This window comes from Lates calcarifer, linkage group LG14 (genome assembly GCF_001640805.2).
Source record: "Lates calcarifer isolate ASB-BC8 linkage group LG14, TLL_Latcal_v3, whole genome shotgun sequence".
Classification (NCBI taxonomy): Eukaryota; Metazoa; Chordata; class Actinopteri; family Centropomidae; genus Lates; species Lates calcarifer.
Window position 1 is genome coordinate 1935416 of NC_066846.1, and position 14396 is coordinate 1949811.

General features: G+C 41.3%; 1 protein-coding gene and 1 long non-coding RNA gene across 2 annotated transcripts in view; one reads left to right on the forward strand and one right to left on the reverse strand.

The window, feature by feature from the left end:
• Positions 1-2750, reverse strand: part of aco1 (aconitase 1, soluble) — an 11974-nt gene extending 9224 nt beyond the window's left edge. The window contains 6 exon segments of the mRNA XM_018693816.2: positions 767-950; positions 1055-1124; positions 1267-1404; positions 2365-2533; positions 2623-2701; positions 2703-2750. Coding sequence (XP_018549332.1) covers positions 767-950; positions 1055-1124; positions 1267-1404; positions 2365-2533; positions 2623-2701; positions 2703-2732 — 670 coding nt within the window. The 5' untranslated portion in view covers positions 2733-2750.
• LOC108895186 (uncharacterized) lies at positions 2436-5088 on the forward strand. The gene is made up of 4 exons (XR_007814503.1): positions 2436-2551; positions 2852-2935; positions 3030-3110; positions 3323-5088. It is a non-coding gene; the product is annotated as an uncharacterized LOC108895186 (long non-coding RNA).
• Positions 5089-14396: the final 9308 nt, after the last annotated feature.

Consider the following 14396-nt stretch of genomic DNA (forward strand, 5'->3'; position numbering starts at 1 on the left):
AATAAACTCCTCTATTATTAAGGTATATGTAACTATATTGCAATACAGATCTACATTATGATGTATGGATAAATTAACCGTCTGTTTTTGACTAACCTAGCAAGTTCTGTATATACACACAATATATACATACATATACATCATCACAGTTATGCAAAACTCATATAAAGATGGCTGATGAATTTATTTTATCTCCCAATCCTGGTACACTGGATGGGTTTTTTCATGCTTGCAGGGCACTAAAGATTTTAAAGTTGGCTCATCATTAGTATTCATTTGTTTCTGTCCGACTGAGGTAGGTAAGTCCAATATTCATATAAGTCCAATCATCAGCTATGTTCAATTGCTAACTTTGTCTGTGTTTTGTTTGATGCTAGGTGGGCAGTGTACACTGGGTTTATCACAAGTATGTGCTGCTACTGGAAATGAGGCTGTTGAGAGTAGAGTAATATAACACAACATAACATAATATATAATATAATATAACACTACTGATTAATGCAACTTTAAAGATCTAATATCTACTTTTGACTTCCATTGACATTTACTGAAAACAGTGGCCTATATCTCTTTATACAGCATAAGCTAGTAGATAGATAACCAATGTCTGCTCCGTAACTATGGAAACATATAACCCACAGCTGAGTAGCTTATCCTAGCTAGCCAGGATAAGGATAAAGGGGCAACAAAAGAAGTTAATGACGACAGTTCGTCACAAATGATCAGAAAGTGTTGAATGCATACATCATCTACAGTCCTCACTTACCCCAGCCGAGGACACCCAGGCCATCAATCATGGTGGTGTGGGAGTCTGTGCCCACCAGGCTGTCAGGGTAGAAGTACCCATCATAGTTAAACACCACTCGGGCCAGGTACTCCAGATTGACTTGGTGAACGATCCCTGAACCAGGAGGAATGATTCGCATGTTCCTAAAGGCTTTAGAGCCCCACTGGGAATAACAGAGAACATACTTAATGGCTGAAGGAAACACCACCAGAATTAAAACCTATTAAACACGAAGACCTTAAAACTGGGTTTGTGAAATGCTTATACCTTTAAGAACTGAAATCTTTCTTTGTTGCGATCAAACTCCAAATCCTGGTTTTTCTGAAGGCTGTCAGACCTTAAAGAACAAAGAGGGAGGACAGACTGTGTCAGACACTGGCTAAAGCCTCAGCAAAGATCACGTAGCTACCTGCAGCATAACACGATATCTATGAACTGATGGTGCCATGGTGGAAAGAGTTTGATGAACCTGGCCTTACTTCCTGTTAAAGTCCACTTGGATGGAGTGATCGATGACCAGGTCAGCAGGACAAACTGGATTAATCTTCTCTGGGTCACCGCCTAGTTTCATCACTGCATCACGCATGGCAGCAAAGTCCACCACAGCAGGAACACCACTGTAAAGAGAGGTTAGAGACGCAGCAGGTCAGAGGGAGTCCTGTCCACATTTTCATCATTTAGCCACAATTACTCATCATGTAATGATAGATAAAGTATAGAAGTCAAGGCTGGGTGATATCTCCAGAAATAAGTATCATTACCAACTGTCATTTCACATTGATCTCAATATTAATAAATGAAACTGTCAACCAAACCAATGAAAAGAGAAAAATCTCTAAGTACTTATTGACTTCCCCACACTGTCTGTGGCTGTCAGGTCAAAGCCCACTGGTTCCTTCTGAAGATGTAAATCTTTATGCACAGCCCACAAATATACAGTGTAGTTTCATTTTTCAAAAAGGCTCAGACATAAACACACAGTACCTGTTAGTAGATTTGGCTCTGTGCATTATATTTTTTTGACAGGAATAAAATACAGAATAGACTTGCCCTTTAAGTGGTGTACTATGTCATATACATTTTACCAAAATGGTAAAGCTCAAAGCAGCAGAGGCTGACATTATCAGGACTTTTAGCTTGTAATATGGATCAACCTGCAAAAACACTAGATTCTGCATTTCCCACAATGCATTTCAATATCCTCTTTACCTTAGACACTCTGCCTGATAAATAACCATGTCTTTCATACTCAAAGTTCAGTTTGTAGTAAAAGTTTTCTGTCACAAATTTGTGATATCCAATCCCATGCCAGTATTACTTTTCAAATATCACTATGACATCAGCAGTTTTTTTTTTTTTCCAGACTTGACAAAGATCCTCCATTATACAGCTGTTTTCACAGAATGAGTAGTGCTCCACATGACTGTGACCTTTGTGTATGAAATTGATGGAATTCTCTATGGAAATAAAGCTCTGTGTGTTTTTTGACACAACAGTCATTTGTGAGTTTCACCGATTTTTAAAAACCTGTTGAGCAGTTCACTGACATTCTGACAGAAAGGAATACACAGACGTACGTGAAGTCCTGGAGGATGACACGGGCTGGTCTGAATGGTACCTCCACAGTCTGACTCTGGGTCTCCTTCCAGTTCAGGATGCTTTCCACATCTGAGCGTTTCACCAGAAACTCATCACAGTTCCGGACAGCAGACTCCAGGAGGACCCGGATGGAGAACGGCAGACGGTCTGAGGAACAGATGGACGGTGAACCTTTCTGCTTACTCTTAAAACGACTGCACAGTAACACTGACGAGGGTTTATTGGTTTGTTGTTACCGTATCTACTGTCTCCAAGTTTGGAAAGATTGTAAAACTGCTGCTTGGGGTCCTTGGGGTCCAGAGGCTCAACTATATGTTGAAAATGGATTTTTTACAATCGAAGACATCCTCCTCTATGTCTCAATACGAATCTAAAAGAAGAAATATAAGCAAAATAAAATAGAAATGTAAATATGTGTTTTTCACAATAAATAAATTTTTGTGTGACTTTTTCATTTTTGTTCAGGCTTGCCTCAACCATCCCCTAGTTAGGCCCAGAGCGCCGGGAGATTTCCCATGCTGCACTGAGCCCCTGTCACCCTCTCTGTCTGTACGTATTCATATCCCATACATACAGTCACTAACTCAACATGTTCCACTAAAGTTTTGGTCTCTCTCTCCTCCTCTCCTGTCGCTCTCTGCAGGTATTTCTGCCTCAGGGGCTGTAGTGTCTGATCTGTGATGACATGCCCCTGCCGCCCCATGATCCTGCTCAATGCCTGCTGGTATATCTAAAATTATTAGTCCTGCTCCTAGTCTTACTGATGATATTATTTTTATAACTACTGTAATTGTCATTTTCATTATTGCAGTCAATATCATTAATAATGATATATGTCTCTATATGCGAATGTGCATTATACCATGTTCTCTTTCCCCTGCCCCACCCCACCCCCACCTCCACCCCTCTCTTTCCCAACCCAACCGGTTGAGGCAGGTGGCCGTCCACCCTGACTCTGGTTTCTGCCTCTTCAAAGGGAAAATCTGTCCTCACCACTGTCGCCCAGTGCTGCTCATGGTGGGAACTGTTGCGCCTCTCTCTGCTCTATATGAAAGTGCTTGAGATAACTTCTGTTGTGATTCTGTGCTGTATAAGTAAACCTAATTTGACTTGACACCCTGTACACTCACTGAGCATCTCATTAGGAACACCGTACCAATACTGGGTAGGGCCTCCAATCTCCTGTTCTCCCACATCCCAAAGGTGTTCTACTGGATTCAGATCGGGGGAGGCCACTGAAGTTCACTGAACTCACTGTCATGTTCATGAAACCTGTTTGAGACGACTTTTGCTATGTGCAGTGGTGCACTATCATGCTGGAAGGAGCCATTGGAAGATTGTTAACTTGTGGCCATAAAAGCATGCATGTGGTCAGCAACACTACTCAGCTCTGTGGTGATAGGCTGTGGAATTCAAACTATGACTGATGTGAAAGGGCCTAAAATATTCCCCACACCATTACACCACCATCACCAGCCTGGTCTGTTGACACAAGACAGGGTGGGTCCATAAGTTTCATGCTGTTGATGCTAAATTCTGACTCAACCGTCTGTGTGCCTCACCACAAACCCAGATTCATCAGACTGAGATCAGAAGTTTCAGAAATGTTTAAATCAGCCTGTCATGCCATGGTCAAAGTTACCGCATGATTGTATGCACTGCACTGCTGCCACATGACTGGCTGCCTGGATAACTGTATGACTATGCAGGTGTGCAGATGTTCCCTTATAAAAAGCTCAGTGAGTGTATACAGGGTTAACTACAAGGTCCACTCTACAATCCTTCAGATTCAGTGTAGAAATGGATTAGCCTGTAACGGTGGAGTCCGTTCAGGATGGCGGGGCTGAGGGTCAGTGAACTTTTGGCCCACGTTTTTACAAACCTTGCATAACTAAATCTCTTAGGCAATCTGATGAAACTTTAAACAGGAGAAATGTGCGGCTGCATGTTCGACAAGCTGACCCCTTGTTAAAAATCAACACAGACTAAATAAAAAATCTGAAGAGCCTGCTCTACGAGAGGAGAGTTTCTTTGAGAGAGTTGTTATCTGTGTGAGAGGTGAACTGATAAGGAGCACTTAACTGGAACTACACATCCTGAATGTCCACATATTCCTCTGGCTATCTGAAATACAGGCTATGTTGCTTTGCTGCAAAGTACAAAGTCAAATTATGATAGTGCCATTACCGCATGATGTAACATGGCTGGAGCAACCATCATCAGTGCCTTACTCACTGTCCCTAACCACACATAACTACATTTTGCTAATTGCAGCACTATCAAGGGTTTGTACTATGCAAAAAAATACTATCACAGTAACATTGAAAACCAGGCCATAAGTTGCCATTAAAACTGTGCCGTCTTAGACCTCTGTTAACATGTGTATTCTATTCATAACTGTTGCTACTTGTGGTGTTTTACCTAAATTCTGTTGAGAAACTAAAGAAGTTTATCCTCTCCTCCCCCAGTTTCACCTCACAGAGCAATCGGACGTAAGTTAGCGTTAGCTACTTGGTCAAACTCAAACGTTTAAAAGCGCACGAGTTGTCTTTGAAAACACAGGAGAGGAAGGAAGGAACATTCTCAAAAATATTACTAGTAGTGATTTTCCCATGCAATACCAGCATGATTGTATTAAGTTATGAAGGTTTTGAATGCAACAGCCTAAGTTAGCTAGCTTACGGCTCAACTATTCTGCATGACAGCACGCGGAGGGTTCCACTACATTAGCTACGTGACGCTGCTGGAGGACAGTTCATAAAACAGTTACATTTAATCCCGTCAGATTTTATGACTTACTTTTATGTGCAGCTCCGGAGACACCTCAGAGAATAACCGTAAATCGCAGATACTACTGCTGCTATCCGTTCCGCCTTCGTCTTTTTTTTCTTCTTCTTTTGGTTAAAACCAGCTTGCAGGTGCTTTACCGCCACCTACCGGTCTGTGTACAAACAGGAGAATTACGAGATTGACAGGGAAACAAATAATAGTAAAAAGTCTCCCTGTGCTGTTAATGTCCCAGTATTCTTGCCATACTTTTTACATTTGATTATTTGCGTTTTTTTCCCCCTCAGCTTTACTCAGCAGAATTTTCATGCACATTTGTTGCTGCTTGTGACCTTCTTGACCTTACTTCTCAAGTACTAATACCTGAAGGCAGTGTCAGATCAGTTTCACTTACTGTATTTATTATCATTAATACACACTGGACCCCAGTAATTAATGAACTTCTCTATTATAGACCCATTTGCATCAGTATTATTACCCCCACATTAAGATCCTTCACACCATACAGTTTTCCCTTGTGTTTGCTCACTTGCAGCATTCATTACATCAGAGCTAAGTCTAATACAACACTTAGTAACTGACTATATTAGACTAGACTGGATAGATAATCATGGCCACAGTTAACTCAGTTTACTTGAAATAGTTCACAAAATATGAATAAGCACTGGTGCTGTTCATTAAAAATGCCACTAGGTGGAGCTGCAGCAGTGTTATAGCTGCTGTCAGCTCCTCCACATGACAGTTGATGAAGAGCTACGGAGGTCACTGATCACTGAAGAGCACACAGCTTTTCAGACCTGACTTGGGAATGTGGCTGACCTTGATTTTGTGTTTAAAATATGTGGTCATTCAGTTTATTTCACTGGATTTAGTTCCTCTGCTGTCAAATGTGGTTCCAAGTTTCTACAACAGAATCAATATCTACATATTGGTCATTGTGCATGTAAGGTATCACATGTTTCATGTATTTCAACTGCTAATAACATGGTGTTAAACTGAATGTAATAAAGCGAACATTTTATGCAGCATTCACTGGAAAATCTATAGAAATATTTATATTATAGTAATTACTTTATGTAAAGGCTTGTGTGTGTGTGTGTGTGTGTGTGTGTGTGTGTGTGGTGGTGGTTTAAACACAAACCAGGTGTCCTTTGTGTCAATGTCAGAGGTGCTCCAGGCAGGACGGTGACAGAGTGACTGACAGCTCAGTCTGTTCTCATGACTGGGAGACATTTTTCCATTCAGCCATGGAGCCTCCACTGCCAAGGTACTGTACACACACACACACACACACACACACACACACACCATGACTTCATAAGAGGCTGGGTTCTGACAGCAGGCTGTGATTGGCTAACTGAAGACTGAAGGAGTGGTTTAAGGGATATGGATGATATCTGTCTGTGCTGATGTAACTGTGACTTCAGAGATATTAGGGTGATTGCCACAGTATGTACAGATTAATCAAACTGTTCACCCTCGTGTAACCTCTCCTACTAATTTTGGCTCAAACAGGCTGTGAGGGCAAAAAAAAGTATTCATGTTTTTCTCTGTGCTGCTTTGAATTTAGAATTTTTGAAGGAAACCATTGTCTGGCAGAACAGAATATTATCATCAAATTACTGCAATACATTAGCAGATCAGAAGGAGACAGATGACCAGACTGAGATAAATCAACCCTGAGCCTATCAGACACTGACTCAGACAGAGGATGGCCTCGCACCAGCACCACAGTTATTCACTTTCCCTGCAGACATAAACAGAGGATCCGCATCAGGCAGTGGAATTATCTGAACCCCATGCTGGACTCAAGACGACACGGCCTGAGAATGACATTAACATCTTTTATTTTATTTATAGCAGACGTTTCGTGATCACCAGAGGTTACGCATGACTGTTCCACCGGAGGCTCTGTACTGCAGGGAAAATTATGTTTGGTCATGCAGATTTTAACATGTCACTGATCCATGTCTGTTCCACCCCTGGCGCCGCCTCAACACGTCTGACTTCATTTGTCCACAGGAAACTGCATGTGGACATATGTGGGCATTTATGTGGAACTCAATCTCTAATTTTTCTAACCAGATTAAATTAATCTACTTTCATGTTCCATTGTTGTTGTTTGGTTGGATTAAGACCTGCCAATCAAAGGAAGATTCCAGTACTGTGTTTTGAATTTGTTTGACTGTGTTTATGTTGTTTTGATTCATTTTACTAACCAGTCTTTAGCGAGGGACTTATCATTCTGTCAGTGCTGTGTTCATTCAGCCTGGAGGCTGTGGTTGTGGTTGCTACAAGCAATTTTAAAGAAATGTTGAAACCTGCTGGGAGGTCTGTTAATATGCTGATGATATTGTATATATATTCTAAACTTAATCTTATTATTATAAATTATTATGAGAGTTCAGTGAACTCTCATAATAATTTATAAAATGCATATGAATTCTGCAAAAAAAAAAAAAAATCTGAATTAACTTGAAATCATTATTTCATATTATTAAATCCACCTGAAGTTAGTGATAAAAGATTAGTTGATTCAACTGAATTCTGGTATGATTTTTTAAAATTTTTTTACAGTGTTCAATCCAAACCAATGTATCAGTCTATCCATAAAACACTAATACACATAAACACAGCAGTGAACTCTTGTTTCTCCCTCAGGGCCACTGCAGTCCTTGTTCACTAAGAATTTTCAGCCAGCTGTGATATTCTCTGACAGGTGAACTGAGTCATTCCTGCCCAATACTAAAATAACCTCTCTGCCTGCTCTCAGCCTCATGCATACACACTAATAACCCTGCACAACACGCAGAGAGAGATGGAAATCCTGTGATGAAATGAACCCACGGACCTCGCTGTGTGTGTGTGTGTGTGCGTGTGATAGTGTAGCTGTCCAGGAGACGTCTTGATCCTGTCCGTCTTTCACCTATTAACAAGGTCTGCAACCTTTTGGTCCCAGCTCCTCCTTCACTCAGAAATTATACATCATCCATCTTTCTTTCAATTATCACAGACAGCTGTCTTTTTTTTCTGCTGTAGCCTGCTGGCTCAGTAATTGAATCAGAGCCCCAAGCACCACCCATGGGTGTGTATGTGTATACTATGTATGTCAGGGTATACGGTGCTCTAAGCTGCCTCAGAGCCAGATGTGCTTGTGGGCTCTAATGGTTTAAGGTCATCTTGTCTTTACAGGGTTAAAGGGGTAATCTGTTTTTACATAGATTTTAATAATTGTATTGATCTTCTGAAGTGTAAGATACAGCAAGTCCTGTTCACCAAATCAGCTTTAACGTTTTAACTTTAACAACACATCAGACCTCTGAGCAGGAGACCGCTGTATGATTTCTGTTTCACATAAATCGATGACATTGGCTTCTCTTAACCATGACCATCATTACCAAACCATCACCATATAGTTACTATTGTAACCATGATGATGAAGGTCCCCTAACCTTAACCAAGTACTGCTTTCATACAAACCATGCTTCCTGACATTAACAAAGCACTTACTTCAACTCAAACTATGATCTGTCTTTAAAGCTAACAAAGTAGCATTTGGTCATGTTAGCTGTTTTGGAGACTGTATAAGCTTTGTTTAACAGTGGTCATGTGACCACAGTTATGGGATAACAGTAACTGTTTTCATGTTCATTTGGAGCAGGATTCATTTGGAACTGTGTCCATCCACTTAATGATTTAAGTCTCTTTTGGCTCTGTTTTGGTTTTCAACAGTCCCTGTGGAAAGAAATATTGTCTCCTCAGAGCTAAATGATTCACTAAATTCACAAACTAGTTTCTACCTGTGTCTGTCTGTTTAGTGCAGACAGACACATCAAATAATTACCATCAAATAACAAATCAAAACCAAATATATCAGAAAATTGAGCACTTGAAAACACAGTAACATGATATGAGTTACTAGGGGATGGGTTTAAAACCTATACTGCAGCCAGCCACCAGGGGCTGATTGAGATGTCTTGGTTTCACTTTTGGGGAGCTGTCTTGTGGTCCATCTTTATATGCAGTCATTGGGCTGCAGAGAAAATATGCATTTTATTGCTTTGGACTTTCAATTTTTTGAGGAAGACTGTGTTAATTCTTCTTTCATAGTTGTACTCTATTAAGGGTCAAAGTTGTATGCTAGCTCTATGCTAAGAGAAGGATGAGTTAGTACATTTGATCATCAGTGAAACAGCAACCACTCTGGACAAGAGAAAACAGACACATCAGCTGTCTGTGAACACCAGAACAAAACTACACCCACCATCCACATCCAATGGGAAGAGGTCAAAGGTCATCAACCAGGAGTCAGAGGAAAGATCAGGGAGGACATTTACATCTGAACCCAGAGAGCAGGGATCTCAGCAGAAACGAGGGTTACTATCTCCATCCATATACAGCTAATTTACGTGACAGGTATAGATGAAGTTATAGGTAACTGACCCTTAAACTTAGATCAGTTTGTTAACTATACAGCTCTCAGTGATTATAAATGTTTGAATTCACTTCAATACAACTGTTCATTTTAACATGGCTGACTGCTAAAGCTGTCACGATTCATTCAGGCAGGCTGATTCTCTCCTAATAATCTGTGTTTTGTTTTTTTCAGTTGGAATCAGTCAGCATCATGATAGGCTTTCCAAGTTCCAATCAGAGCATCATTCTGATGCAGAGAATCTGAAAAAGGACAAACAACTGTTCCTACAGGCCTGAGCAACAAGCCTCAGCACTTCTTTTATATCAGCCACTCACTCGTTTTATTAATTTAAATGATCATTTTTGTCTAATTAGGTCAACTTTCCAGGGGCATGTCTTCTGTCTCTTTCAGTCCAGTGCCTTGTGTTACAATAATCTTAAGCCCTATGAGGGCTTTGCATCTGACTGTTCCTACAAATACTCTCAAACACACGTTCCATCTCCTTCCATAGGCCGTGATATGGGGACGCCCCTCTCCCCTTCTTCTGCTCTGCCTGTGTTCTGGGGTCACCCAGAGGGCCTGTCAATGTCACCGCCCTTAACCAGTTTAACCAATCGGGCAGAACCTTTTGGAACCCCCCCCCCCCCACACACACACACCCAACCCCTTCTTCTTTTTCATTTCAGCACCACACCCCCTCCCCAGCATCCCCTGTGACAAATCAGATGGCTAAGGGTCCCCTCTCAGTCTTGGTACCCCAACCCCCATAAAACAGGTTACCATCCCCCATAACCCACTGCATGGTAATAACTGGCAGGTGTATATGATATGATGGGGAACACCTTGATTCTTTTGGGTTTTTTTTTACCCCCCCCCAAGCAGGTTAGATGGTCATGTTGTTGTAGTATGACAGGTGGAAATGCACAACAGAAGCAGGAAGTTGATGATGCTGGGATAACTAGAAATGGGTGAGAACTGACATTGTGAGGACAGAAAGTGTGTGTGTGTGTGCGTGTGTGTGTGTGGGAGGCAGGAATTTAGCTGCTGTCATCTGACACAGAACACAAATGTATTTACACTCTTGCATTCTCAACTTGCACAAAACAAAACTAGCTCAACATCACAGCTGCAGTGAATTAAACAGGCGCAACTATTCACCATGTATTATTATCTATAGTCAGTATATTGTGTTGACAACTTGGGACTTATTCCTGTCATACCAATGAAATGTTGCACTGAGCCAAAATAAAAAGAGACTGGTTACTACAGTGTGTGCTGGAGGAAGTACAGCAACCCAGATTCACACACACACACACACACACACACACACACACACGCACAAAACACACTGATGCAGTAGAAAAGGGGAAAGAGATGTCATGCAGAATAAGAATCTTCCCGCTACTTAGCCTATGTTCCAAAGCACAATGGGCTGAGATGAAGGTGAAGACGGAGAGAAGCAGAGTGTGACACAGAAGGAGTGTGTGTGTGTGTGTGTGTGTGCTCTGTGTGTGTATCAAAGAGTGAGTGAGAGACCCGAGGAAAACGTCATCTGCCTGGACTGGACTACCGGACTACAAGCATACAGGCACCGTCCGGAGGAGGGACAGTGGCTCCACTGTGTAGCCGGACAGAGAGTCACTGTGCTCGGACAGGAAACCATTGCCGTTACCGGTAATCTCAGCAGCGGCAGCGGAGGCGGGAGCAGCGGTGCTGAATGCTGGAGGACACCGAAGTGACACCAGTTGTTAGTGAGTGACTGGCGTGGGAACATGGCTTCTTCTCCGGTCACCCCAGCATCGCTCGAAGGAGGGACACCTTCACCCACAGGGAATGAGGAGCTCTCTACGACCCGACAGGTACACGTTTGTGACCCCTTCAAAGTCCCCTATAGTTCAGCAACGCTGAACTCCATTTAAAAACACATCATTTTAAGGCTTTCTCGGGTATCTGCAGAGTCACATGCACGCAGGAGCTTTATTTTAGATATTGTCTGACTCAGCAGAACTTGTTCTTTAATTCGGCATGCTTGTAATACTTTAACCAGCGCTTGATTTTAAATGAAAGCTCATTTTCAAATCGCTTCATCATGTAGTTTCATCCTAAACAGTGGTGGAATTAGAATCAGTATGACCCGATATAAAAGTTCATACTTTATCGAAACAAGTGCCACTTGCTTAATCCAGCGTGCACCGAATTCAACACGATACTTAAAGACATTTCCAAGCGCCTGAGTCATCCCCTGTCACACATGTATATCTGCTGATGGTAAAGGAAGCATGAACCTGACAGATTTTGAATGGAGTTCGGCGTGACGTATCGTCGCCGCTGACACTGATACTGTAGTGCTGGATGATAGTTTGTCCCGTAAAGAGACAGCAGGCTCTGACGGAGGAAGGCGTTTCCCTGAATGTGACACTTGCACGGCCGTCCAAACCACTGCTGGAAAATCACGATATCCTCTTGGCTGCTTATCAAATGATGTTTATCCTGAGCCTGTGTTGATGTTTTCTAGAAATGCTGAAAATACATTTTCTTCCTACCAAGTATTTACAGTATGTGTCCCACTCAGTTGCTTCAGATTTTGCATGTTTTGAATCACAGTCGTGTGCATATTGAAATATATACCTCTTTCTTTTCATCAGCCTGTCAAACTGAAGGTTATGGTGTACGGTGGATGAGTCATACACTGGAGAACCCACATGTGTTTCTGTCAGATAAACACAGAGTACTCCAACACTCACATTTAGCCGCTATACAGCATGTTGTCTCTGGAGAGGTGAATTTGTTTACAGCCTGCTCCAAATTGACATCTTCACAACAGGTGTATGGTGGTATCAGTGTCACCAGTCTGGCAGCTCTGATGTCCTAATATGTATGTACGGATGGAGTGCCAGGAATGCAAAAGTGAATGCCAGCTTTGACTGCCTGTTCTCTAACCTGGGCACAGGGGACATCAGAGAGTCAGTCAGATGATATGAAGATGTGTGATGATATAAAATTACGATTTGAATGACTATGAGAATTTCAGTAAATAGAAATCCTATGGAGTGATGGCAGCCAGCTGCACATGACATGTTCAGGTTGTTATATGTTAAACTATGTTAAAGCTTTGTCTGTGTTTTGAAAATATAAAATCTGGGTCGGCCATGTTGATGTCTTGCAGACAAGAAATCTGTTATCTGTTCTGGTAGGAGCATATATACTGTATAATCGCATGCTTATTATATAACCCACTAGGTCACTTGTACTTTGGGTGAGTGCCAGAGGCAAAAAATGGCAAAATTTTGGAGCAAAGAGAATTGTTGTCAGTGGATGTGCTGCTGACCTGAACAATGACCTTTGAGGAAATGGAAAGTTGCGATGTTAGCTATGTTGAACGGTTTGTTTAGTTGCTTTGCCAGAGTAAAGTATTAATATAAAAGCTCCACATAAGAGACATGGTTTGCAGTCTGTCGTGGGACTGGAGCTGAATAAACTTTGTCTGGTTAGCGACAAAGTTAGCTGACTTGCTAACTGGCAGTTAACAACCACCTAGCATGAAGAGCTTTGGTGACTGACTAACAGCATGTTCAAAGTGGGTTAACGTGTTAGCTAGCTCACCAGCTACAGAAGCTTATCTTATTTGTACAGTTTTGTAGCCCTCTGTTTGACACGTCATAGTTCAAGTGTTTTCATAACAGAAGCTATTTGGAACCGGAGGAATTATTCATCATACACTATGTCAGTTTTTATGATAAACTGACCCCGGATCTGACATACAACTCACATCTCAACTGAGATCTAGTGCGACCACTAGATGAGTTTAACTCTTTGTTTCACAGCTTTTTTAATTTAAAAGTCAAAAAAAAAAAAAAAAAAAAAAAAAAAAAAAAAAAAGTCAAATTGGTCCTCATCAGTCCTCAATATTAGTTTGTCTTATGGAGTGAAAATGTTAAGTTAATGTTTACCAGTTCACTTACATGCAAAGACAGATAGTGTGTCCTATTGGATAAACACTGCCTTGTAGTCAGAACTCATGGATGAACTAAATGTGTCACAGACTTTGGCATAGAGTCATATTTGCTGCAGACCCACATCTTAGTACTCACCAACTAGCCCCATGAATAGTCACTTTGTTAGAAAGCTAGGCACTAACTGTAAGGATGCAAGGATGACTGGATGGATTTTGCTGCGCCACCGTCTGATGTGACCAGACCTTCATGGTAGAAACTGTATGACCTGACCATCTCTCCATCATACATTATTTGATTGCTAAAATTCTGTGCTGATTGGTCTCATTCTTGCAGACAGAGCTGTAGTTTTGCACACAAAAGGTCTGTGGACTGAGAGCTACAACACATTTTCCATTCAAACACAGTTGCAGTATTTCCTGTAAGCACTCCAAATTACCATTGGAAAGCACTGCACTGTTATGGACATGTGGGTATGGGTGACAGTTTCATTTTATTCTATAGGCTGGATATTGAAATGCTACCATAATTTATGCAGGTATAATAAGACTTTTCAGTGGAAAATCAGCAGCATTTTGTTTATTTGTGTGATTTCTTTGTGGTTAGCACCTTACATAATGTATTTGTGTTTGATTTGTCAATTCATCAGAGCTGTTGTTTAGTCTCTGAGGGCAAATTTGAGTCAAGTCACAAATCTTAGTAAGCAAATTGCCTCTTGATTCTTTAAATGCTGACCACTGAAATTATATGGCATTAGAACATTTCCTTAAAGCTTGTGCCCTAATAATCAAAACTCCAAGGTGTGGCATTGCCTGATGTTGTTTTTCTCCTTGTGCTCTTCTGGGATTTTACC